The sequence below is a fragment of the Mauremys mutica genome, chromosome 5, assembly GCF_020497125.1.
Source record: "Mauremys mutica isolate MM-2020 ecotype Southern chromosome 5, ASM2049712v1, whole genome shotgun sequence".
NCBI classification, from domain to species: domain Eukaryota; kingdom Metazoa; phylum Chordata; order Testudines; family Geoemydidae; genus Mauremys; species Mauremys mutica.
Window position 1 is genome coordinate 120,855,156 of NC_059076.1, and position 23,482 is coordinate 120,878,637.

The following is a 23,482-nucleotide window of genomic DNA, read 5'->3' on the forward strand; positions in this document are numbered from 1 at the left end:
TTCTTCGCAGTCCAATGAACTACATAGAAAAAAACCCCAAACAAACGTCATGTTCAATGAAGTCTCCAATTCTTTTCTAAAACTAAAATACAGTAATTTAATGTATGAATCCAAAAGGGTCCAGATTAGCAATCTTTTATCTTTGCCCTATACAGATATATTAAATATTCATTATTAATAACTGGCTATAGTATCTCTTCCCAAGGCACTAACAAAAGGTTTTGAAGTCTCATTCAGTACTGCCTAAGGATCAAAATCAAGTCATAGATTTACAGTGTTGGCTGGCACAGGAGACCCGATTCTTAAAACTGTAAGACTGAAACACCATGTGACACTACTACTGATTCCTGAGTACTTTGCATGGGAGATAGCAGGAAAAAGAGTCACAGGTTATCTTGCACAATGCAAAATAGGCTACTGCAAACACACACAGTAAGATACAGAATACAATACAAAGTGCTCAATGCCAAACAGTTTCAAATCTGTCCGTATATTCACATGCAAGATGCACAATACACTGGAAGGAGGCTAGCGCAAGCAAGCCTATTACATTTATGATTAAATGAATGTCTTTAACATTCATCATTTCAGTTAATATGACCCTCTGCTAGTTTTCAACATAAATTGTGGATTTGTACATTTTTAGTGAGTTTGCACTGCATAAGGAAACTGAACAACACTCCCCAACGTAGCTGCATAAAGCACAACACTTTTTGTCAGTAGGATTTAATATGAGATTTAAAAACAACTAATAAATTAAATAAAGCCATGGAGTTTTAAATATCACCCATTCAACTCCCAACATGAAACTCAGTTCTAACAGAGTGACTGTCATGCTAATTTGTAACTCAGTATTTTTTCCAATTAACAAGAGTATTTAGCACAACTTAAAGCAGTTCACATTTAACCATCCTTCTGTACTCTGCAACACTTACATGCAATAGTACATTCTGATGACAATACACTTAACGATTTAATCACAGAAAATTCCAAATGAGAGGAGAGTCATTTCTTGTGTAAATCCCCCCAAATGTGGAGTCGTCACACTGTACCTGTATCCTCCGGCATTCCAGCATTAATTCAGTCGGTGACACAAGAAATACTGCCAGACATATCACCACTCCAAGTACCTACAATCTGCAAGGAGCACAGTTGAAGCACTTGTTGAACAAGTGAATTTGAAGAGTACTTTAACAGATGAGTGAAACTGCAGCAGCACTCTGCCACTAGAGCGCCTTCCTGAGAGAAATGTGGCAAGGGTCATATGACTCTTGCAGCTCCCACACATAAACAGGATTATAGCCAAGAACTTATTGCCTAGTAAAAATAGAACTCTACAGAGGCCTCAAAATTCTCACATTCACAGGACATCCATCACTTACGAACAGGCCCAAATATATGTCGGCCTCAGTGTTGTTATCCTTTTTGACCCAAGAAGGTAGCCAAAAATTCAGGATCTAGTAGGTTGTTCCAGTTAGGAGGAGAAATTGGTGACAGTCAGGTATTTCTTTGATGCAGTTTTGCTTATTTACAAAGAATGTACAAAGTCCCACGTCTCTGAACACAGAAGGAATCAAAGAGCAGGAAACAGATTCTTTTGCTCACAGCACCAAAAAATATACTTTTCCGCCTGAACCCCTGGCCCATACATCATGCTTTCAGCAGTTCCTTCAGGCTGTCTGTGTGACTCACTGGCCCTCTGTGGTCTACCTTTTATCCACACCTGCACACACCTACCCACCCTGATCCAAAACAATATGAAGCAAAGCCTCTCCGTCCACACAGTCCAAAACTCCTCAGTGCATTCACATAACCCTTTGTCTCAGGTGGGGGCCTGTGACTAACTTGTCCCTACAGTTAAGTTAACTGAAGAGTACATACACCCCCATTAAACTCAGCAAGGTTTTAACCTCACCACTAACAAGGTTTCACCCAACTCATGCAAACCATAGTACTGTGTGTATCCATCAAGATCACTCTCTACAGCAGATAAAGAACAACAAGGATAATGAGCTCCTAGTAGAAAGAGAGGAGCAGAACACTTGGACTAAACCTCTAAACAACTTGAGTTTGGGGTTGGTTGTGTTTGTGAAATTGATGGCCACAAAGATAAATATGCGCTGTGGTTGTTGGCACCAATGGGAAACCTGCGAAACCTCTTCTGTTAGCCAGCATCCCTGCCTCTCTCAAACACGTACACATCTACTTCCCAGCACCCTAATGTACTCAGAGGGCTGGATGCGCAACTAGCTCTTCAAGCGGTACTCCATGCCATTCCACTCCAGCAGGCTCTTTCGGGAGCTAGCTGGTATAAAAGGCTGGCTAGGGAAGCTGGTAGAACTCCCTTTTCTCTACCCACACATCAGACACCCTTACTCATGATGAGCAGTACCTTACGTCATGAGTGGTTCCTTTGAAATCAACTGAGCTGCTAGCGCAGTAACTAACTACCGAATATTAGCAAGGTGGCGGCACCTTGCCATAAAGGTTGCTTTTTCTTTATAATTTCTAGAATTCCAGAGGGAGGTTGTGTTAAAAAATCATCTGGCAGCCAGAAAATTATAGTAGTGTGTGTGAAATAGTACTATAAAAATTGTATTTTTCAATTCACCTCATACAAGTACTGTAGTGCTATCTCTTTATCGTGAAAGTGTTACTTACAAATGTAGATTTTTTTTGGTTACATAACTGCACTCAAAAACAAGCCCATGTAAAACTTTGGGGCCTACAAATCCGTTCAGTTCTATTTCTTGTTCAGCCAATTGCCAAGACAAAAGAGTTTGTTTACATTTACGGGAGATACTGCTGCCTGCTTCTTATTTACAATATCACCTGAAAGTGAGAACAGGCATTCAAAGGACACCATTGTAGCCAGCTTCGCAAGATATTTACATGTCAGATGCACTAAAGATTCATATGTCCCTTCATGCTTCAAGCACTGCTCCAGAAGACATGGGTCCATGCTGATGATGGGTTCTGCTTGATAACGATCCAAGGCAGAGCGGACTGACGCATGTTCATTTTCATCATCTGAGTCAGATGCCACCAGCAGGTTGATTTTCTTTTTTGTCTATTTTTAGAAATCTCACATGGGTACCTTCTTTGCATTTTGTCAAATCTGATGTGAAAGTGTTCTTAAAACAAACATGTGCTGGGTCATCATCTGAGACTGCTATAACATGAAATATATGGCAGAAGGCAGGAGACATACAATTCTACCCCAAGGAGTTCAGTCACAAATTTAATTAACACGTTATTATAACGCATGGAAGCGTGTCCTCTGGAATGGTGGCCGAAGCATGAAGGGGCACACAAATGTTTAGCATAGCTGGCACGTAAATATCGTTCAACGCTGGCTACAAAAGTGCCATGCGAACGCCTGTTCTCACTTTCAGGTGACACTGTAAATAAGAAGCGAGCAGCAGTATCTCCTGTAAACGTAAACAAATGTTTGTGTCTTGGCGATTGGCTGAACAAGAAATAGGACTGAATGGAACTGTAGGCCCTAAAGTTTTACATTGGCTTGTTTTTGAGTGCAGTTATGTAAGAACAAAAAAATCTACATTTGTAAGTTACACTTGCAGGATAGAGATTTCACTACAGTACTTGTATGAGGTGAAGTGAAAAATACTATTTCTTTTGTTTCATTTTTACAGTGAAAATATTTGTAATAAAAAATAACATAAAGTGAGCCCTGTACACTTGGTATTCTGTGTTGTACTAGAAATCAATATATTTGAAAATGTAGAAAAACATCAAAAATATTTAATAAAGTTCAATTGATATTCTATCGTTGAACAGCGCAATTATTCATGATTACATTTTTAATTGTGATTAATTTTTTTTAGTTAATATTGTGAGTTAACCACGATTAATTGACATTAAATATATGCCATTATTATGTAAGTCAATCTGTCTTGGTAAGTTTCTAGATATTATTATATCAATGAATGAATGAATGGTTATGACAACATAATTAAAACTGGGGTGAGGGGCTTTTAAAAAAAAACAAAAAACCTAAAAACAAAACACACTTCCCCTCCATCATTCAAATATACACAGTACCTACTTAATTAGGATTAACCATTGGGAACAATATACCAACGGTCGTGGTGGATTCTTCATCACTGACAATTTTAAAATCAAGATTGGATGTTATTCTTAAAAACATGCTCTAGTTCAAACAAAAATTAATTCAGGGAAATCCTAAAACCGCAAATATAGGAGGTCAGACAAGATTATCCCAGTGGTCCCTTCTGGTCTTTTAATCTAGGAATGTGTGATCAAGACAAAGGACATTTCTTGAGGTCCTGGTAGGAACAGCTGATAGTTCTTAGATACTACAGAAATCCCAGTGTACTAGATGGAAATGAATAATTCTAACAAAGGGAGAAGCCCCTTGAAAATGTTTCCCTTTGATATATTATTTATAGAAAATATCCATGATTTCATCAGTTATTAACAGAAACACAGTAAAGCATATTGCTTTGTTAGTCCAGTACTGACTGCAGGGAATAGAACAACATAATTATAGAAGATTAGAGTTGGAAGAGGTCTCAGGAGGTCATCTAGTCTAACCCCATGCTCAAAGCAGAAACAACCCCAACTAAATCATCCCAGCCAGGGCTTTGTCAAGCCAGGCCTTAAAAACCTCCAAGGATGGAGATTACATCACCTCCCTAGGTAACCCATTCCAGTGCTTTGCTGCCCTCCTAGTGAAATAGTTTTTCCTAATATCCAACCTAGACCTCCCACATTGCAACTTGACCATTGCTTCTTGTTCTGTCATCTGCCACCATTGAAAACAGTCTAGCTCCATCCTCCTTGGAACCCTCCTCCAGGTAGTTGAAGGCTGATATCAAATCCCTTCTCACTCATTTCTTCTGCAGACTAAATAAAACCAGTTCCCACATCCTCTCCTCATAAGTCATGTGCCCCGGACCCCTAATCATTTTTGTTGCCCTCCGTTGGACTCTCTCCAATTTGTTCACATCCTTTCTGTAGTGAGGGGACCAAAACTGGACGCAATACTCCAGATGTGGCCTCACCTGTGCCGAATAGAGGGGAATAATCACTTCCCTCGAGCTGCTGGCAATGGTCCTACTAATGCAGCCCAATATGCTGTTGACCTTCTTGGCAACAAGGGCACACTGTTGACTCATGTCCAGCTTCTTGTTCACTGTAATCCCCAGGTCCTTTTCTGCAGAACTGCTGCTTAGCCAGTCGGTCCCCAGCTTGTAGCAGTGCATGGGATTCTTCCATCCTAAGATCAGGACTCTGCACTTGTCCTTATTGAACCTCATCAGATTTTTTTTGGGCCAATTTTCCAATTTGTCTAGGTCACTGCGGACCCTATCCTTACCCTCCAGTGTATCTACCTCTTACCCCAGCCGTGTCATCCGCCAACTTGCTGAGGGTGCAATCCATCCCATCATCCAGATCATTAATGAAGATGCTGAACAAAACTGGCCCCAGGACTGACCCCTGGGGCACGCTGCTTGATACCGGCTGCCAACTAGACATCGAGCCATTGATCACTACCCGTTGAGCCTGACGATCGAGACAGCTTTCTATCCACCTTATAGTCCATTAATCCAATCCATACTTTTTTTAACTTGCTGGAAAGAACACTCTGGGAGACGGTATCAAAAGCTTTGCTAAAGTCAAGATATGTCATGTCCATTGCTTTCCCCATATCCACAGAGCCAATCAGGTTGGTCAGGCATGACTTGCCCTTGGTGAATCCACGATGACTGTTCCTGATCACCTTCCTCTCCTCCAAGTGCTTCACAATGGATTCCTTGAGGACCTGCTCCATGATTTTTCTGGGGACTGAGGTGAGGCTAATCGGTCTGTAGTTCCCCAGATTCTCCTTCTTCCCTTTTATAAAGATGGGCACTATATTTGCCTTTTTCCAATCATTTGGGACCTCCACCAATTACCATGAGTTTTCAAAGATAATAGCTAATGGCTCTGCAATCACATCAGCCAACACCCTCAGCACCCTAGGATGCATTGCATCTGGCCCCATAGACTTCTGCATGTCCAGTTTTCTGAATAGTCCTTAACCTATTCTTTCACCACTGAGGGCTGCTCACCTCCTCCCCATACCGTGCTGCCCAGTGCAGCAGTCTGGGAACTGACCTTGTCTGTGAAGACCAAGGCAAAAAAAGCATTGAGTACTTCAGCTTTTTCCACATCATTTGTCAGTATGTTGCCTTCCTCATTCAGTAAGGATCCCACACTTTCCCTGACCACCTTCTTGTTACCTTCACATCCCTTGCGAGCTGCAACTCCAAGTGCAACTGATTACACCCCTGCATGCTCAAGCAATATTTTTATACTCCTCCTTAGTCATCTGTCCAAGTTTCCACTTCTTGTAAGCTTCCTTTTATAATAATGATAAAGAAAGTCTTGCTGTAAAACAATCTGTCGGTGGTGAACACTTCAGTAAACTGAAACAAGACTGACCTGTCATCTGTAACTTGAGATAGTCTCTGACTAACAATGGGCTGAAACCAGAACAGCAGACCAAAAATCCCACCTCCTACCCCGAACTTTGAGGTGTTCAAAATCCAGATTCAGGTCCAGATCAGAATGCTGTAGCTTGAGACCACTTCTGCTTCTGACTGACAGTAAGTAACTGAACTCTCTGCCAGAAACAGCTGAATGACATTTATAATTTACCTCATCTCTTTGGTTTTAGAATTATTCAATTTCTAAACTATAATTTATATTTCTATACACACTAGCAGGTAGCAAATGCAACTGATGTCATTGACTTAAAAATTCTAAGGCAGTATGACTTTATTGTGTTAAATATTTATGTACTACCTACACTGGGCCATATCCTTCCTCTTATTACTCATATGAATAGTCCCTTTGAAGTCACTGACAGACACTCTGGCTGGCACTGCAGGTGGTTCCAGAATTTGGCCCATTCAGTTTTCCCTAAGGTACTTTCAGTTTGGCAGAAATGCAGAAAGCACTTTGCTAAACAGCAACACTCAGAAGAAACAAAAATTAATAGGCAGAAAATGTGCATGAGCTTTCGAAAAAAAAATCACAGATCTTCCCCTGCTGTCAGTTTCATTCTCTATCAGAAGTCTGAACTATAAGTAAATAACCTGTATTTAGCTATTATACTACTTATAGTGCAGTCAAATAATGAACTAATTTGTATTTACAATTCTACGTACAGCATTTGGATCCTCCCCTGCATATAATCTTGGATCCTCCCCTGCAATCTCACAGTGTGGCTCTGCAAAGGCAAATCATACTTCAAGAGCTTTAGGGCTGTCACTGCTGTTTCAGTAAAGCAATGCCAGAGAAGTTATCACTCTCCATGAGCACAGCTGTGGAGGATGTGCCACTGACTCAGCTGAGCTTGATAGGAAAAAACAGTGCCAATGATACAACCAAGAAAGTTCTTCAAGACACAGTGACAACATTCCTGCATTTGAGCAAGCAGTCAGGGTTATGGACTTGAATTCCTTATCATGGCAACAGTGGTTTTAAATGATGTAGTTGTTTTTTAAACCTGTTCCGAAATAAATTCTGGGGTGAAAGTGAGCCGGTACAGGCTGGTACGGCATATCAGTAAGAAGCCGGTACTGACCCATATGCAGCCCATGTTAAAGCGCTGCCCCTCTTGTCTCCCCTGTCCATACCAGCAGGGCCACTGACGGGAGTGGGGAAGGAGAAGGGGTACCAACGTTAAAGCGCTACCACAGCAAAGGACCCTCCTTAAAGCGCTGCCGCGCTTTAACGTTGCTGCCCCTTCCCCACCCCCGTTGGCGGCTCTACCGGTAGAGACCCTACCGGCAGGGCCGCCGACAGGTCAGGCAAAAGGGGTAACGACGTTAAAGCTCTGCCGCAGCACTTTAACATCGTTGCCCCTCCCCCCCCAGGCCACCAACAGGGGGGAAGCACGGGGTGGCCCCAGGGCCGGCGATTTAAAAGGGCCCCGGGCTCCTTTTAAATCATCGCCAGAGCCCCAGGTGGCAGGGGCCAGGCAGCGCGGATGGGCTGGCTGGGGGAGGCTGACACCTCTTGCCCCGCCCTTTCCGCCCAAGGCCCCGCCCCTTCCAGGGGCCAGAGCCAGCCCCCATACCGGTTAGAATTTATTATTACTTTCACCCCTGAACAAATTATACCTTTCACCACATACAATTCCCCATCTCAACAAAAATGGGTAATAATTAAGGTTTCAAAATACTGTATAATGTAACCCTGTGTTCACATGCTCAGGGCTTTCTGCAATATCCATTTGTGAAGTGAAGTTTTCCATGGTTGGCCCCAGCTTAGGGTTTTGGGGGGGTTTTTGCACTAAAGCAAACTTCCTTTGCCTCTTGAGCTGGGAGAGAGCGAAACAAGTAAGCTTGTTTTCCCCACAGTAAAAGAAATAAAAGAAATTCTATCAGGTATTTTTAAACGGAACTAAATAATACTGTCTCTGCAATAAATAGCCCCATGTAATTTTATGCAGGAGGCTGTGTCTTTTTAGGCAGGTGAGTCTGTGTAGCCATGGATTTCATGAGCTTTCTTAGGTCTCCAGCCAATTCAAAACTGGTGTGTATACGCCTTTTACAGCACATAGATGTGGCAGAGTCTCTCCCACCAGACACAGCTACTTCTCCCACAGATCTTGATGGTGCCTTTCACACAGGGCCGGCTCCAGACCCCAGCGCGCCAAGCACGTGCTTGGGGCGGCATTTTGCCGGGAGGGCGGCAGGCGGCTCCGGTGGACCTCCCGCAGGCATGACTGCGGAGGGTGCGCTGGTCCCACGGCTCCGGTGGACCTCCCGCAGGCGTGCCTGTGGATGCTCCACTGGAGCTGCGGGACCAGCGGACCCTCCGCAGGCACGTCTGCAAGAGGTCCCCCGGAGCCGCGGGACCGGCGACCGCCAGAGCGCCCCCCACGGTGTGCTGCCCTGCTTGGGGCGGTGGAATTCCTAGAGCCGCCCCTGCTTTCACAGAGCCTAAGCTCTGGGTGAATTTCACCCTGAATCAGCTGGAGAACACACTGAAGCTGTATTTATTAGGTGTTTCTCTCTGTGCTCCTTATTTCTCTCCATATTCACTGCACTACTTCAGATTCACTATTATTTAGAATTTTACGTCCCTTGTTCTTTTCTTGCATTAAAGATAATCTGACACAAATAAATTATTAACAGAAGTGTCATAGGCCTGCCTGTGTGTGTGTGTGCACATGTGAACATGCCCCATCCCTGACAAAAAAAATAAATCTTCATTTAAGAATTGCCAAGGATGGAAAATCCACCACGCCCCATAGTGAATTATTCCATTCCTTAATTGCCTCCATTAATCTGAATTTGAGTAGCTTCAACTTCCACTCATTATATCTTGTTATACCTTTGTCTGCTAGACTGACAAGCCCTGTTTTATCAAAATATTGTTCCCCTTGTAGGTACTTATAGATTATGACCAAATCACCCCTTCACCTTGTCTTTGTTAAACTAAACAGATTGAATTCCTGGAGTTTATTGCATGTTTTCTAATTCTTTAATCATTTTATGCTGGTTATTGTTCCCTTCTTCAATTTGATTTACTGGAATGTAAGATCTTTCCTCTTTAGTTATCGTCGTTACAGTAGCATTCAGACAGCCCATTCAGCAACTGTGGCCCCGTTATTCTAGACATGTGCACCCGCGGGAGACAGAAGGAGCTTAAATGATGGACAAATTGTGGTAGGGAAAACACAGCCACAGAGAGGGTAAATGACTTGCCTAATGTCTCAGAATAGGTAAGTGGCAGAACCAGGAATACAATGCTGGTCTCCTGACTCCGAGTGACTTATCTATAAGACTACACTCTCTCCCTTGAGGGCATCAGACAAGGATCTTATTTCTTCTAGAGCTTAGACCCATTTGCTTATCTTACCATACTTGCAAGGTGTTGTTCAACCTTGCCAGTAAGCTTAGTCCTCAGGCATACAGGCTAAAAGCCCACCCATATGGACTGAATGTAAAAGTCTTGCAAGTCATATGTTAGATCCAATAATAGTAACAATGTCCGCTGAAGACTAGGCCAAGAAAGTTTACACATGAAAGTCTGGTTACTAGCCATTCTAGAGTAGGTTGAAAATACCACAGCAGAACAATTAGACCCTGCCAAAAGCCAGTCTGCACAGAAGAGAACACTCACGCTGAAGTGAAAAAAAATGCATCTGTGATAGTCCACACAGGTGAGCTCTGAAAATTCACTTGCAGAGAAGCATTCCTTATCATGTACATGCCAATGAAACATACATGGAAACAGTGTTAATTACAATTTGCATGCCAGAGTCATCTACAGAAACCTGACATCACCTGTGGCTTTTGCAATATGGAGGCCCAGTGTAAATATACCATAGTTTGCATCATGATTTTATGAAGCAGAAGAGCTTAAAAACTGGACTAGATTGAGAGTTTACTCTCTGCCCAGAGTAAGGGGCTGTGCTGACCCCAGAAGTAATTGTGATTCAGCAGGTCACAATTCCTTCCCTGATCCCCAATTACTGTTGGGGAAAAAGGAGCCTACTGCAGTCCCCCAAAGGATGCAGTTTACCTTGCCCATCATATGGGCCCTGCTCTAGTGGCAAGGAGGGTGGATCCAGCCAAGATTCTGCAAACTCTCAACTCCCTTCCACTCACTTGCAGAGGGAAGTAAACAGAGAGGCGGGACGGTCCTCCACACTTGACCCAAGAAGGTCTTACTTGGCTGAGTGAAGGAGGAGACTCTAATGTCCTTTTACTCAGCTGAGTGGCTAAATAGGATAAGAGAACAACCTAGCTTAACAGTGATTCAGGTAGGAAGAAATGATAGGATGAGGTTACAGCCTTTAGAGAGCCTTTTATTATGATGCTACATACAGCATATCAACAACCCTCACAAATGCACATGCTGCAAGGAGAAATTTGTAGAACTTATGAAACTGAGGATAGTTAGTACAAAAGAGGAAAGAGATTGGATCAAAGGAGACCTGGTCAAATGGGCTTATGGGCTGACAAACGCAATTTAGCGCAGAAAAACTGCCAAGTAAAGAGGATAAGGGAAACAATTAACAAACGAGATTATTTCCTAAAAGGTCAGGCACTACAAGACACTAATCAGGGAAAGGGTTTGACAGCAATAGCGGGAGAGAAACTAAACCCATCTGCTGAGGATCTGGCAGTTAATCAGCAAACCTAACAGGCTAATGAGATGTAATGTATTAATGGAGGGCATAACAGAAATGATTGTAATGGCATTGTTCAACGAACTCCTGCAATAATATCTAGAATTCTGAGCTCAGTGTTTGTTGCCATTTTATAAGAGGGATAGTGAAGAGACAGAGTGAGCACATCAGGGGCGGCAGGTATTTTGCCGCCCCAAGCACTGCAGGCGGGCTGCTCTCAGCGGCTTGCCAGCGGGAGGTCCCTGGTCCCGCGGATTCGGCGGCATGCCTGCAGGAGGTCCGCCAAAGCCGCGGGACCAGCGGACCCTCCGCAGGCATGCCGCTGAAGGCAACCTGCCTGCCGCCCTCGCAGCGACCAGCAGAGCGCCCCCCACAGCTTGCCGCCCCAAGCACGTGCTTGGCATGCTGGTGCCTGGAGCCACCCCTGGAGCACATGGACCATCAGCTGGGATGTTCAAAGTTCTACACAGTAAGCAAAGAATTTAGGAATCTGCATCCATTAAAAACCATTGTGACTTTGGCATGTATGTGATCATGAAGGGTGCAGAAAAAGTGGCAGGCTCTGTAAAAACAGTAAAACCATTTCAAGAATTTTCTTTGCATGGAGGGAAATTAATGTGCAGAATAGATGGCTAAAGGGTACAGTTCAAGAGGCAAATGTGATTATTTATAAAGAACTAGATGCTAGCTCTCCATTGGTCCACACACTTTAAAGTCAACTGGAGTTTTGCCTTTGAAAAAAAAAAAGTCAATGGCAAGTGATGGCCCTTAAATAGACAATAAAAAAAACAAGGTACCATCTAACTAATCAGATGGATTTAAATAAGCTTCAGAGCCTTCTTCTATCCTAGAATCTTACGTAGACATTCCTGTAATTCTGCTGTTTTGAGCTACCCAGGCCCCAAGAATATCAGAAGCTAGTAAGTACCAGATTCACAGACAAGAAGCATCTAATTGCATTGTCCCTCTCAAGTGTTCTTTCTAGAAACTAATGTAAGAGAGCACACAAATCAATCAATAAATCAGGGAAATTGTGGACTAAGAGACCTGGTGACAAATGCAAAGTCAGGACACAGCACATCGCTTGTTTTGCAAAACTTCTTTCGTTATAAAGGGATACGGCTGAAAAACAGCAGGCCAGATCCTCAGTTTGTATAAATGGAGCAATGGAGCAGCATTGATTTATGGCTGAAATGGCCAAGCATGTATGTTGGGCGGACTCAAATCTGCTCCCATTGAAATCAATGGCAAAACACTCATTGATGTAATGGGAGCAACTCCACGCTCTAGTACTTTTTAAAATATAACCATTTCTGATCTCAGTAGTTGTATTTTCTTATTACTTTGCTACCAAATTTAAACTGTTCCCTATTTTGCTGTGGCTACTATTTTCCCTCAGCTCCATGTGAAATGAAATAATGCCTATGGGCACACTCAAGTACCAAGAAACAAAATCTAGAAATATTTGTCCTCATAGCTGTTTAAATAAAGCTGTATTCCAGGCATATAAGCATGAGTTCCAAACAGACCAGTTTCTGGAATTATTAGCTCTCCCTTTTTAGGAACCAATTAGAAATAGAGGTAAAACAGCATGATCTCTTTAAATTACTAATTGGTGTCTCCATGGAGGTCAAGGTGAACCTGAGATAATCAAAATATTAGAAAGATACTAATACCATCCAGTAATTTGTCTGTAAAAACCTATGTGAAAACCACACAAAGCCCCAAAGCTGCAGATTAACATTTGCAATGTGTCTTAATATAGCAAATGCTAACAATGCAAACCACATAGAAATGCGGAGTCCAATAACTCCTTTCCATGGCAAAAGTACAAAAGTTACATAACAGGAGTGCCAGGATAAAGGTGTGGAAACGCTGACTCACTCTCCCCTCAGTGGTCTTGTGGAAGGACGTGGTCATGGCATGGAACTGCATGGAGCTTGAGGGATTTGGGAACGGTGACCCAATTTTGCAGATTACTGGTTATCTGCATATCTGTCCTAAGACCTCTAGCTCCTAGCAGCACAGCTGACTTGGTGGTCACACTGCTCTTTAGCTGCACAGTGAGTACACTAAGCTACGCAGAGAGAGAGAGAGCGGTAGACGCCATGGAGCAGAAATTAATGGGGCCTTAAATCGTGGTGGGGACATGGTGCCTGGATGGCTTTCACCTCACCTCAGCCTCTCCGAGAAAATGTCCTTTGCTCATGTGGAGGACTGATTCCAGCTTGGGGAAAGAGGGCTGTGTGCCTCATTTCTCTTTCCTCTGATCTTCAATCCTGGCCCTGTTTTCATGCTAGTTATGTGTATTTGCTCCCATCTGTCTTGCTGAATGGAGGTCAAACAACAGAGCAGGGGCGGGGGGGACACATTCCCTGGCTAGGAACCGAACAAACATTTAGAGCCAGGGGAAAAAAAAATAGTTTAGAGGGAATTTCCATGGCTAAGCTCTTCATCCTCTCCCAGCTGAAAACAAAACAATAATAATGCCTATGTGTTATAGTAACTCCAAAAGCAAAAGAGAAATAAAATCAAGTAGACAGAATGTTTTTATACTGCTAGCTAAATCATGATGAATTGCCTCAATCACTATTTAAACATTTGCTAATCTGCCACTAAACCTGTATAAAAATGTCAGAGCTATGCTGCACCAGCAGGCACTACAAACATTAATCTCATCTTCCTATTTGCAGTATGCCCTGGTTGCAGTGAAAAAGTTGGGGTGGGGGGGAATCAAGAATGTGGGTCTGATCTTTTCCTAGGTTTTATTTCTGTTTTTCTGACATAAATGAAGGGATTAACCACTGTTTTGTTGCAGTCACCTAGTCACTTCAATTGCTTGCTTGTCTTGGACTTGCAAACATGTTGGAGCTAAACTTAGCCTTGCGATAAGTGGGTACAAATTAATTTATTTCAATTAAATTGTGACTGCATACAGCAGGGAGCAATACACTCTTATAATTTTATTATATACATACAAATGAAGCTATTGTTTATCCCTATAGAACACATCGGCACATAGTTTTCATTTTCACATACAGGCTATACAATTTCAGTAATCAACAGTCCTTCAAAAGTACGTTAATCAGAGTAATGTGTAATATTCACATAAGCATCAGTCCTGAACCTGGAACTCCCGTGCTACTTTCTGCACATCTCCGTAACTAAAACCTCCATTTATCTGCAGCAGATAATTTTTCAAACTGCCCAGACAGCAAATTCTTTGAACAGGTGGGAAAGAATTTTGCTCTGTTCACTTTGCAATCTGACATCCTCTTCAAAAGCTGACTCAATTTCAGGTCAGACCAGAATAACTCTAGACAGAAAGAAACTTCATATTAGCCCTTAACAGAAAGACCAGGAATAAGCAGACTTAGCCTAATAATAATTTGGATGATTCATAAACAAGATGCACACTATTTTTCACATATATGAGTGATTTTAATATGTGCTCCATTTCCGTCTGTTGCAGGATTAGATCAAAATCCTAGACCAAATTCCATATTATTGTAACTCTACTTATTTCAGTGCAATTAAAACAGAAATGAATTACTATTATACCTACTTTATCTGATTCACTGAAAAAATGTTTATGTGCATGATATATTTCAGGAAGAGAATTGATAAATGCTGTTCAGAAATAATACATTTTGCATTTTGTTCACCGGAAGGGAATACTATAACATATGCTTGGTGGAGAGAGCAGCTGGTATTTGAGACAGTTTTATAATACCAAATAAGTATTAAAAGAAAATAAAGGCCGAACACAAGGAAGGGTATTCTATTTTAGGGATCCTTCTTAAAAAAATCAAAATGGCATTTAGTGTCACTGAGACTGAATCTGATTAGCACTATCATTACAGGCAAAAAATACAGCGAACCTAACCTGTAAAGAAAGCCCAAGTGCCAGCCATTGCAGTGCTTTGTCTTTGAGATCTTTTTTTCCCACCCACAATAGAAGCTTTTCTTTTTATTTATATTACAATAGCACCCAGAGGGTTTCAGCTAACCAGAATTTCTTATGCTGCAGGTTGTTGTTATCCTCTATACATGTTTTGATAGTCTGATATACATAGATCATATAGACAGATGAAGGTCATCACTGTTTTGTGTAAAGGGCAAGGAAGTTCCAGACTCCTTCATTCTGTGCCAGTTGCCAATAAGCCTACAGATCCAATTCAATACTTTGGTAGCAGTGTATTAAGCTCACAATAATTTATGGCTGGGAAATGTGAGTGACTATTCCTTGACTCTTGTCCTACCAAATCAGCTGGAATCAGCCCGCCTTTTCTTGCTCTCCATCTAAGAGCCTATCTTGACTGGGCCTTCTTAGGGTATGTTTACACTACAAAATTAGGTCAATTTTATAGAAGTCAATATTTAGAAATCGATTTTATACAGTCCATTTTGTATGTCCCCACTAAGCGCACTAAGTCAGCGGAGTGCGTCCTCACTACCGTGGCTAGCATCGACTCACGGAGCAGTGCACTGTGGGAAGCTATCCTACAGTTCCCTCAAGTCTCTGCTGCCCACTGGAATTCTGGGTTAAGCTCCCAATGCCTGATGGGGCAAAAACATTGTCATGGGTGGTTTTGGGTACGTCGTCAGTCTCTCCTCCTTTCCTCCCTCCATGAAAGCAACCGCAGACAATCATTTCACACCTTTTTTCCTGGGTTACCCTTGCAGACGCCACAGCACGGCAAGCATGGAGCCCACTCAGCTCACTGCTGCTGTTGTGAGCATTGTAAACATCTCACGCATTATACTGCAGTATGTGCAGAACCTGGCTAAGACACGGCAGCAAGAGGACAACCGAGAGGAGGACAAGGACACAGACGTTCCTGAAAGCATAGGATGTGGCAATTGGGACATCATGGTGGCAGTGGGGTTGGTTGATACAGTGGGCCCAGCAAACAAGTACAGATTGGTGGGACTACATAGTGTTGCAGGTATGGGGTGATTCCCAGTGTCTGCAAAACTTTCGTATGCGCAAGGCCACTTTCCTGAAACTTTGTGAGTTGCTTTCCCCCGCCCTGAAGTGCAGGAATACCAAGATGAGATCTGCCCTGACAGTTGAGAAGTGAGTGGCGATAGTCCTGTGGACGCTTGCAACGCCTGACTGCTACCGGTCAATCAGGAATCAATTTGGAATGGGCAAATCTCCGTGGGGATTGCTGTGATTCAAGTAGCCAAGGCAATCACTGACATTCTGCTATCAAGGGTAGTGACTCTGGGAAATGTGCAGGTCATATAGTGGATGGCTTTGCTGCAATGGGTTTCCCTAACAGTGGTGGGGCGATAGACGGAACACATATCTCTATCTTGGCACCGGAGCACCTTGCCAACCAGTACATAAACTGCAAGGGGTACTTCTCAATGGTGCTGCAAATACTGGTGGATCACAAGGGATGGCCGGGAAAGGTGCATGACGTTCGCATCTTTAGGAACTCTGGGCTGTTTGAATAGCTGCAAGAAGGGACTTACTTCCCAGACCAGAAAATTACTGTTGGGGATGTTGAAATGCCAATAGTTATCCTTGGAGACACTTGCTCCCATCGCTCATGAAGCCATACACAGACACCCTGGACAGTAGTAAGGAGAAGTTCAACTATAGGCTGAGCAAGTGCAGAATGGTGGTAGAATGTGCCTTTGGACGTTTAAAAGCTCACTGGTGCTGTTTGCTGACTAGGTTAGACCTCAGTGCAACCAATATTCCCATTGTTATTACTGCTTACTGTGTGCTCCATAATATCTGTGAGATTAAGGGGAAGACGTTTATGGTGGGGTGGGAGGTTGAGGCAAATCGCCCGGCTGCCAATTTTGAACAGCCAGACACCAGGGCGATTCGAAAGGCACAGGTAGGCACACGGTGTGTCAGAGAGGCTTTGAAAACCAGTTTCATGACTGCCCAGGCTATGGTGTGACAGTTGTGTATGTTTCTCCTTGATGCAAACCCGCCCCCTTTGTCGATTTTAATTCCCTATGAGACAACTACTCTCCCTCCTTCGATCACAGCTGGCAAATGAAATAAGGTCACTATTGTTTTGAAACCATACATTCTTTATTTATTAATTTAAAAAAAGGGAGATAGCTGATAAGGTAGCCCGGGTTGGGTGGGGGAAGAGGGAAGGACAAGGCCACATTGCTTATTGTAGCCACACTACAAATCAAAACTGTTTGAATGACAGCCTTCTGTTGCTTGGGCCATCCTCTGGAGTGGAGTGACTGGGTGCCCGGAGCCTCCCCTCACGCATTCTTGGGCGTCTGGGTAAGGATGATATGGAACTTGGGGAAGAGGGCAGGCGGTTATATAGTGGATGCAGCAGCAGTCTGTGCTTTTGTTGGCTTTCCTGCAGCTCCACCAGATGCCTGAGCATGCCGTTTGCTCCCTCATTAGCCTCAGCATTGCATCCTGCCCCTGCTCATCGCACTCACTTAATGCTTTCCTGGACTCTGCCACTGAATGCCTCCATGCATTAAGCTATGCCCTATCAGTGCGGGAGGACTGCATGAGCTCGGAAAACATGTCATCGCAAGTGCGTTTTTTCCTCTTCTAATCTGTGAGATGATAGGGGGAGCATAGAAACATTTGCACCTGCGGGGGGATAAAAAGGGAGGGTAAAATTTAAGATGATACATTTCTGAGAACAAAAGGGAGACTCTTTCACAGTGAATTAAGCAATTCCCAGCAGACAGCACATGTGCTTTAGGTACAAGGTCACATTTTGGCTTTTATATTGAGTGCCTGCCGGTATGGTGACACATCACACACGGCTGGGCAACAGAATTTGGTTTCCAGGCAGCTATGGTAAGCCAAAGGGTATGCAGGTTTGACTTCTAACATCCTCCTAAACATGTGGGAATGTTTTCAAACTGCAGTGCCCTCCCCTTTCCCATAGCAAGCAATGCCGGTTAGGTTTGCCATTTAAAAGGAGGGGCTGCGGTTTTTGGGTGGATGTGCAGCACACGCCTCCTCCCACCCCTCTGCATGGCTATTTAGGATGAGCCCTTCACCCCTCCCGCCGCCTCATGGCTATTCTTTTAGCCAAGCGCAAACAGCCCAACATGAATGGGGTCCTTTTACTATTCCCTTACAAAAATTCCCCTATTTCAACCAGGTGACCATGAATGATATCACTCTCCTGAGGTTAACACAGAAAGTTATAGACCGAATGTTGCTTGAATGCTACCAAAACCTAGGACCATTCGCTGCCATGCTTTGTGCTGCAGTGATTCCAGACTACTTGCTACTGGCGTGGCATGGTAAAGTGTCTTACCGTGGAGGATGAAATAAGGCAGCCCTCCCCAGAAACCTTCTGCAAAGGCTTTCAGAGTACCTCGGAAAGCTTCATGGAGATGTCCCCGGAGGATTCCTGCTCCATCCCCAGACATGTCAACAGACTTTTCCAGTAGCTGTACTGGCCGCAAATGCATCCAAAGTCTTCAGGGCAAATCAAACATTAAACACTATTGCTTTTAAACCCTGTACTGTAGTTACAAATGTGCACTCACCAGAGGTGCCTTCTCCGCCTTCAAGGTCGGGGATCCCGCTTTGGGAGGGTATTGGCTCCAGGGTGATGAAAAGGTCCTGGCTGCCGGGGAGAACGGATTCACCACTTGCCTGCTGCGCATTCTCCTCCTCCTCTTCTTCATCCCCAAACTTCTCTTCTGTGTTGCATGAGACTCCCCCCTTGCAGGTGTCCACGGACAGTGGTGGGGTAGTAGTAGGGTCCCCCCACCTAGAATGCCATGCAGCTGATCACAGAAGCAGCATGTATGGGGCTCTGACCCGGAGCGACCATTTGCCTCCTTTGTCTTTTGGTAGGCTTGCCTGAGCTCCTTGACTTTCACGTGGCACTGCTGTGTGTCCCTGGTGTAGCCTCTCTCCACCATGCCCTGTGCGATTTTGGCATATATATTAGCATTTCTTCCTTTTGATCGGAGTTCTTCCTGCACAGATTCTTCTCCCCATACAGCAATCAGATCCAGCGTCTCCCGTTCGCTGCATGCTGGAGCATGTTTGGGATTCTGGGGGGACTACATGGTCACCTGTGCTGCTGAGCTCGCTATACTGTCCAAACAGGAAATGAAATTCAAAAGTTCCTGGGGCTTTTCCTGTGTACCTGGCTAGTGCATCGGAGTTGAAAGTGCTATCTCGAGAGATCACATTGGAGCACTCTGGCATAGCTCCCAGAGGCCAATAACGTCGATTTGCCTCCGTACTTCCAGGGCCGGCTCTACCATTTTTGCTGCCCGAACTGCCGAAACAAAAAAAAGCCTCTCGGACTGTGCCACCCCAAGAATGGACAGAATGCTGCCCCAGGCACGTGCTTCCTCCACTGGTGCCTGGAGCCAGCCCTGCGCACTACCCCAAATTTGACCTAGCAAGGTCAATTTTAGTGCTACTCCCCTCACCAGGGAGGAGTACAGACATCGATTTTAAGAGCCCTTTAGGTTGAACGAGGTTGCTTGTGTAGATGCATTCATTATAAAATCGACCTAACACATCTACATTTGACCTATCCCTGTAGTGTAGACCAGGGCTTAGTTCAAGGAGCCAGTGTATGCAATTCCCTGCCTGAGCTTGTCTCGATGAATCCATTTATTTCTGGATTCGTGGCTGACAACAAGACTTTCCAATTCAAGTCCATCCTTCCTCAGCTATTTCAACCTTCCTTCTACATTATCTTTTCACTGTTGGCATGAATGGCTGATAAGTAAATATCAATCCGACAGCCAGGAGTTATCAGTCTTCTGTGCAAAGAATCCAGTCCTACAAGATGTGCTTCATAAAATTCAAAATTAAAATATGGCAAAATGCTTCCTCTCTATTTTGTGGTTCAATCTGACCACTAGGACACAGCCCCACATCTGGGGAAGTGTGAAGCCACATGACCCCAAAGTTAGTTCACCCAATGCTATACTCCTTTCCAGGGATGGAGTTCCTCCCTCTGAGCAGCCATGGCTCTGTCTCTTCCCTGCCCACTTTGGCATGCCATGTGCCACAGAAAGAAGCAACTGTGCCCGACTGCTTTGCAGGGGTGCAGGAGGGGAACTCCTTATATGCTACCCCCAATCCAAACTATGGACCCATGGAGCAGTAGGACACGATCTGGCCTTTAGATATTTCTAAGGTGTCTTGCTCATAAAAATCTCTCACAAAGGTATTGGTGAGAGAATTAGACACACTTTTTGATAGAGACAATAAACAAAAAGCATAGCAAGCTACACCACAGCAGCATGTTTCCAGTATTTATTTCTAAAATAGAAAGTAATCAAAGACAATTCTTCTCCCCATCCAAACATTCATAAAGTACATGGTGACTCAGATGCTAAATTCCATGCTCTGGCATCCTGTTTCTCTCCATTATTTAGAGTGACACTTTTGCTCTCACTGATTGAAAAGTGCTGCAATGGTTCTGCTTTGCAATGAATGAAATCAACATTCACTCTAGCCCAGGGAATTTTTCTGTACTGCTAAGCACTATCGATGACTGTATCTTGACTTTTTTTTTTCTCATTAGTCTTATTGTAGGAAGAGATCTGAACTTCCAAAAGGTCATTTTGCTTTTTGTGCCTTTTAAAAACTTGGACATGGACCTAATCATTAAAAAGCTCTTTAAGAAAAGCACATTGTCTAACATTCAGTCAACAGCTCTAACTTACTATAAGAAGAAAATATTCAATTTCCTATTGAAAACACAACATCCTTTGAGGTCCTCTGAGATGTGGAAAATGATGGAATGTAATTAACTCATCAGCAACACTCCCAGGAAAAGTTCCCCTTGTAAAAGAGGAGAAAGAATACAAAACCCCTTTTGTGGATCACTGACTCCTATGAATCTAATTTTCCATCTCTTTTAACACGTCTTCCAATGCTGATCCCAGTGACTAAGGGTCTGATTCCACTGGCTTAAATAGGCTGGCAGGCCCTAATTCAGGTTTTGAAGCTGAATCCACTAAGCTGAACCCCAAGGCAGCTGGCTTTGTAAAATGCACCTTGTCACAATTACATCAGGGTGAAAAAAACCACTGTTGGTTGGAGGCAGTTTTGACTTTATGGACCTGAGGCTTGAGTTCACTTGATAATAATTCTTAACACTTACGGAGTGCTTTACTGTTTCAAAGTACTGTACAAACATTAACTAATTACCAGGAGTCCTGCCCTGACATCATCAAAGCTGCATCTGAGTTATCGAGGTGTGACAATAAAAATGGGTTTTCATTCTTTACCATAGGAGAATACGGGTTTCATACAAATATGATCACAAGTTGGACAAAGTTTTCAAATAATTTGGTCCATTTGACAGCCTGTGTGCAATTGTTCCCTACAGTTCTCTATTTTCTGTGCTATGTTTCAAAAGTCATCTGGGTTGAGGGTTTCATTATTTCCCATGTCAGACCATTCCACAATCTTACAGATCTCACTGTCACACTATTGCCAACTCTTATGATTTTTGTCATGATCTCATGATAATTGATGTTTTTTTTCAAGCCCCAGCTGCAGGAGTAACATGAATATATGAAAATCACAGGCTTTGTTAAAAATAAAGCTTCTAGTCCCCATGGTTAGGAAAAAAAGCTTGAACATAATAGCATTAGTTTTAAACCATTATTACTGTTTCTAGGAGCCTGACTCATGATTTTTGAGTGCTTGGGTTGGCAATACAGCACTCAGAACATTTTCCCTGAAATTTAATGTATATTTTCCTTTAATAACCTGAACCCATTACTTCAGGTATTACTTCCCTGTACCAATTTATATAATTCTCTCCCTCCATGCTATATGTCAAGTATCTGTAGATAGTTATCATGTGCCTCTCTTAACTGTGCCTTAGCCAGACTATGTTTTGTCCTTTGAGACTTTCTCTTCTCAATTCTACACACTGAAAACGTAAGTCTCTTACTATAGTTCGTGATCTGTGCCAGTATATCATCTGTGTTTCAGTAACATTGAAATCAATTGGATTGGGTAAAGTTAAATACCTGCATAGGTGTTTGCAGGCTCAGATTGTAATCTTTCTGGAGTAGGGATAATGTCTACTTTTGTGGGTCTGTATGGCGGTTAATACACTTTTGCCTAAATACTACAGCCTACTATTGCTACCACAGCACAGTAAACACAAAATACAACAGGGTAAATTATTTTCAAATAAGTCAAACATCTAGCTAAACCATTTTTAATGGAACTATGGTAAGTGTATCATATGCGTAGGATTCAAGAATGATTCTTGGACAAATTTAAAAATCATGTAGCAGGGTTTTTAGACTCTTAATTCTAGAAATAAGCAAGGAAAAGGCTTTTGATAGACTGGGCTGGAGGTGTATCTTTTATACTTTGCAAAACTTTAGATTTGGATCCATATTTAGTTCCTGAATCCAATTCCTATATTCTCACTTAACCTTTCACATCACCACCAGCAATATGACTTCAGATACCATCTGCCTATTCTAGACAAGGGTGGCCACTGACACCATTACTTTTTAATTTGGATCTTGAGCCTCTGGCAATAGCTATATGGGCTCATCCAGATAGCTGAGGCATACAACTTGGTTCCAGGATGTATAAATTGATGTTATATGCAGACAATGCCCATTTTTGTATGTCCAACCAAGAAACCAGCAGCCCTCCTATCACTAATTCAAAAATTCAGAGCAATATCTGGTTACAAAATAAATTTGGAAAAATCAGAACTAGAGGAAATCTCCTGGTTTTCATGTAGGGGGCTTTTTTTCAACGGACTTTCCAAAGGCAAACGGATGCAGTTAAGGACCTGGATATAAAAGTTCCAAGACCCATTAACAAACCAGTGAAGATCAAATTAGATCCTGTACTCTCTCAAATAACTAGTGAAACATTTGCTCTCCCGTATTCTGTGGGGAAGGTTAATACAGTACAATAACAATTAATATGCTGCCTAGGCTCTTCTATATTCTAAGCGGCCTCCATCTGATTTTTAAAAAATGATGTGGGAACCTGGTCAATGTCCATGAGGATCACTTAAACTCCAACCACACAGAGCCAAGGGGGCTTTGGGTTCCCAAACCTACACAATTACTATTACACTTTTATCATGTCACAGTTATCAAACTGGCTCCAGCATGCTAATACCCTTACGTCCACATGGTGGAAAATGTATGGGTATTAATAAATCCAATTCCCACTATAGGTCTCCTTGGGATTTCATTTTGTCTAATAGAGAAAAACAAGGTGTCTATGCTGGTGGCTGTGTGAGGGGTCTGGACTATTCTAGCTAATAGGTACCAATTTCTTCTTCATCCTCATGCAAAAGCACCTAGCTG

At 43.0% G+C, this 23,482-nt stretch overlaps 1 protein-coding gene across 11 annotated transcripts in view; it reads right to left on the minus strand.

The window, feature by feature from the left end:
• ABLIM2 (actin binding LIM protein family member 2) overlaps window positions 1–23,482 on the minus strand; it is a 210,111-nt gene that overhangs the window by 155,999 nt on the left and 30,630 nt on the right. The window contains exon 1 of one of the 11 annotated variants that reach the window (XM_045017868.1): window positions 1,053–1,189. The exons of the other annotated variants lie outside the window; for them this stretch is intronic. Within the exon in view, the coding sequence (XP_044873803.1) occupies window positions 1,053–1,068 (16 nt within the window). The 5' untranslated portion in view covers window positions 1,069–1,189. Of the gene's footprint in view, window positions 1–1,052; window positions 1,190–23,482 lie in introns of those variants that run through there. 11 annotated transcript variants of the gene reach the window in all.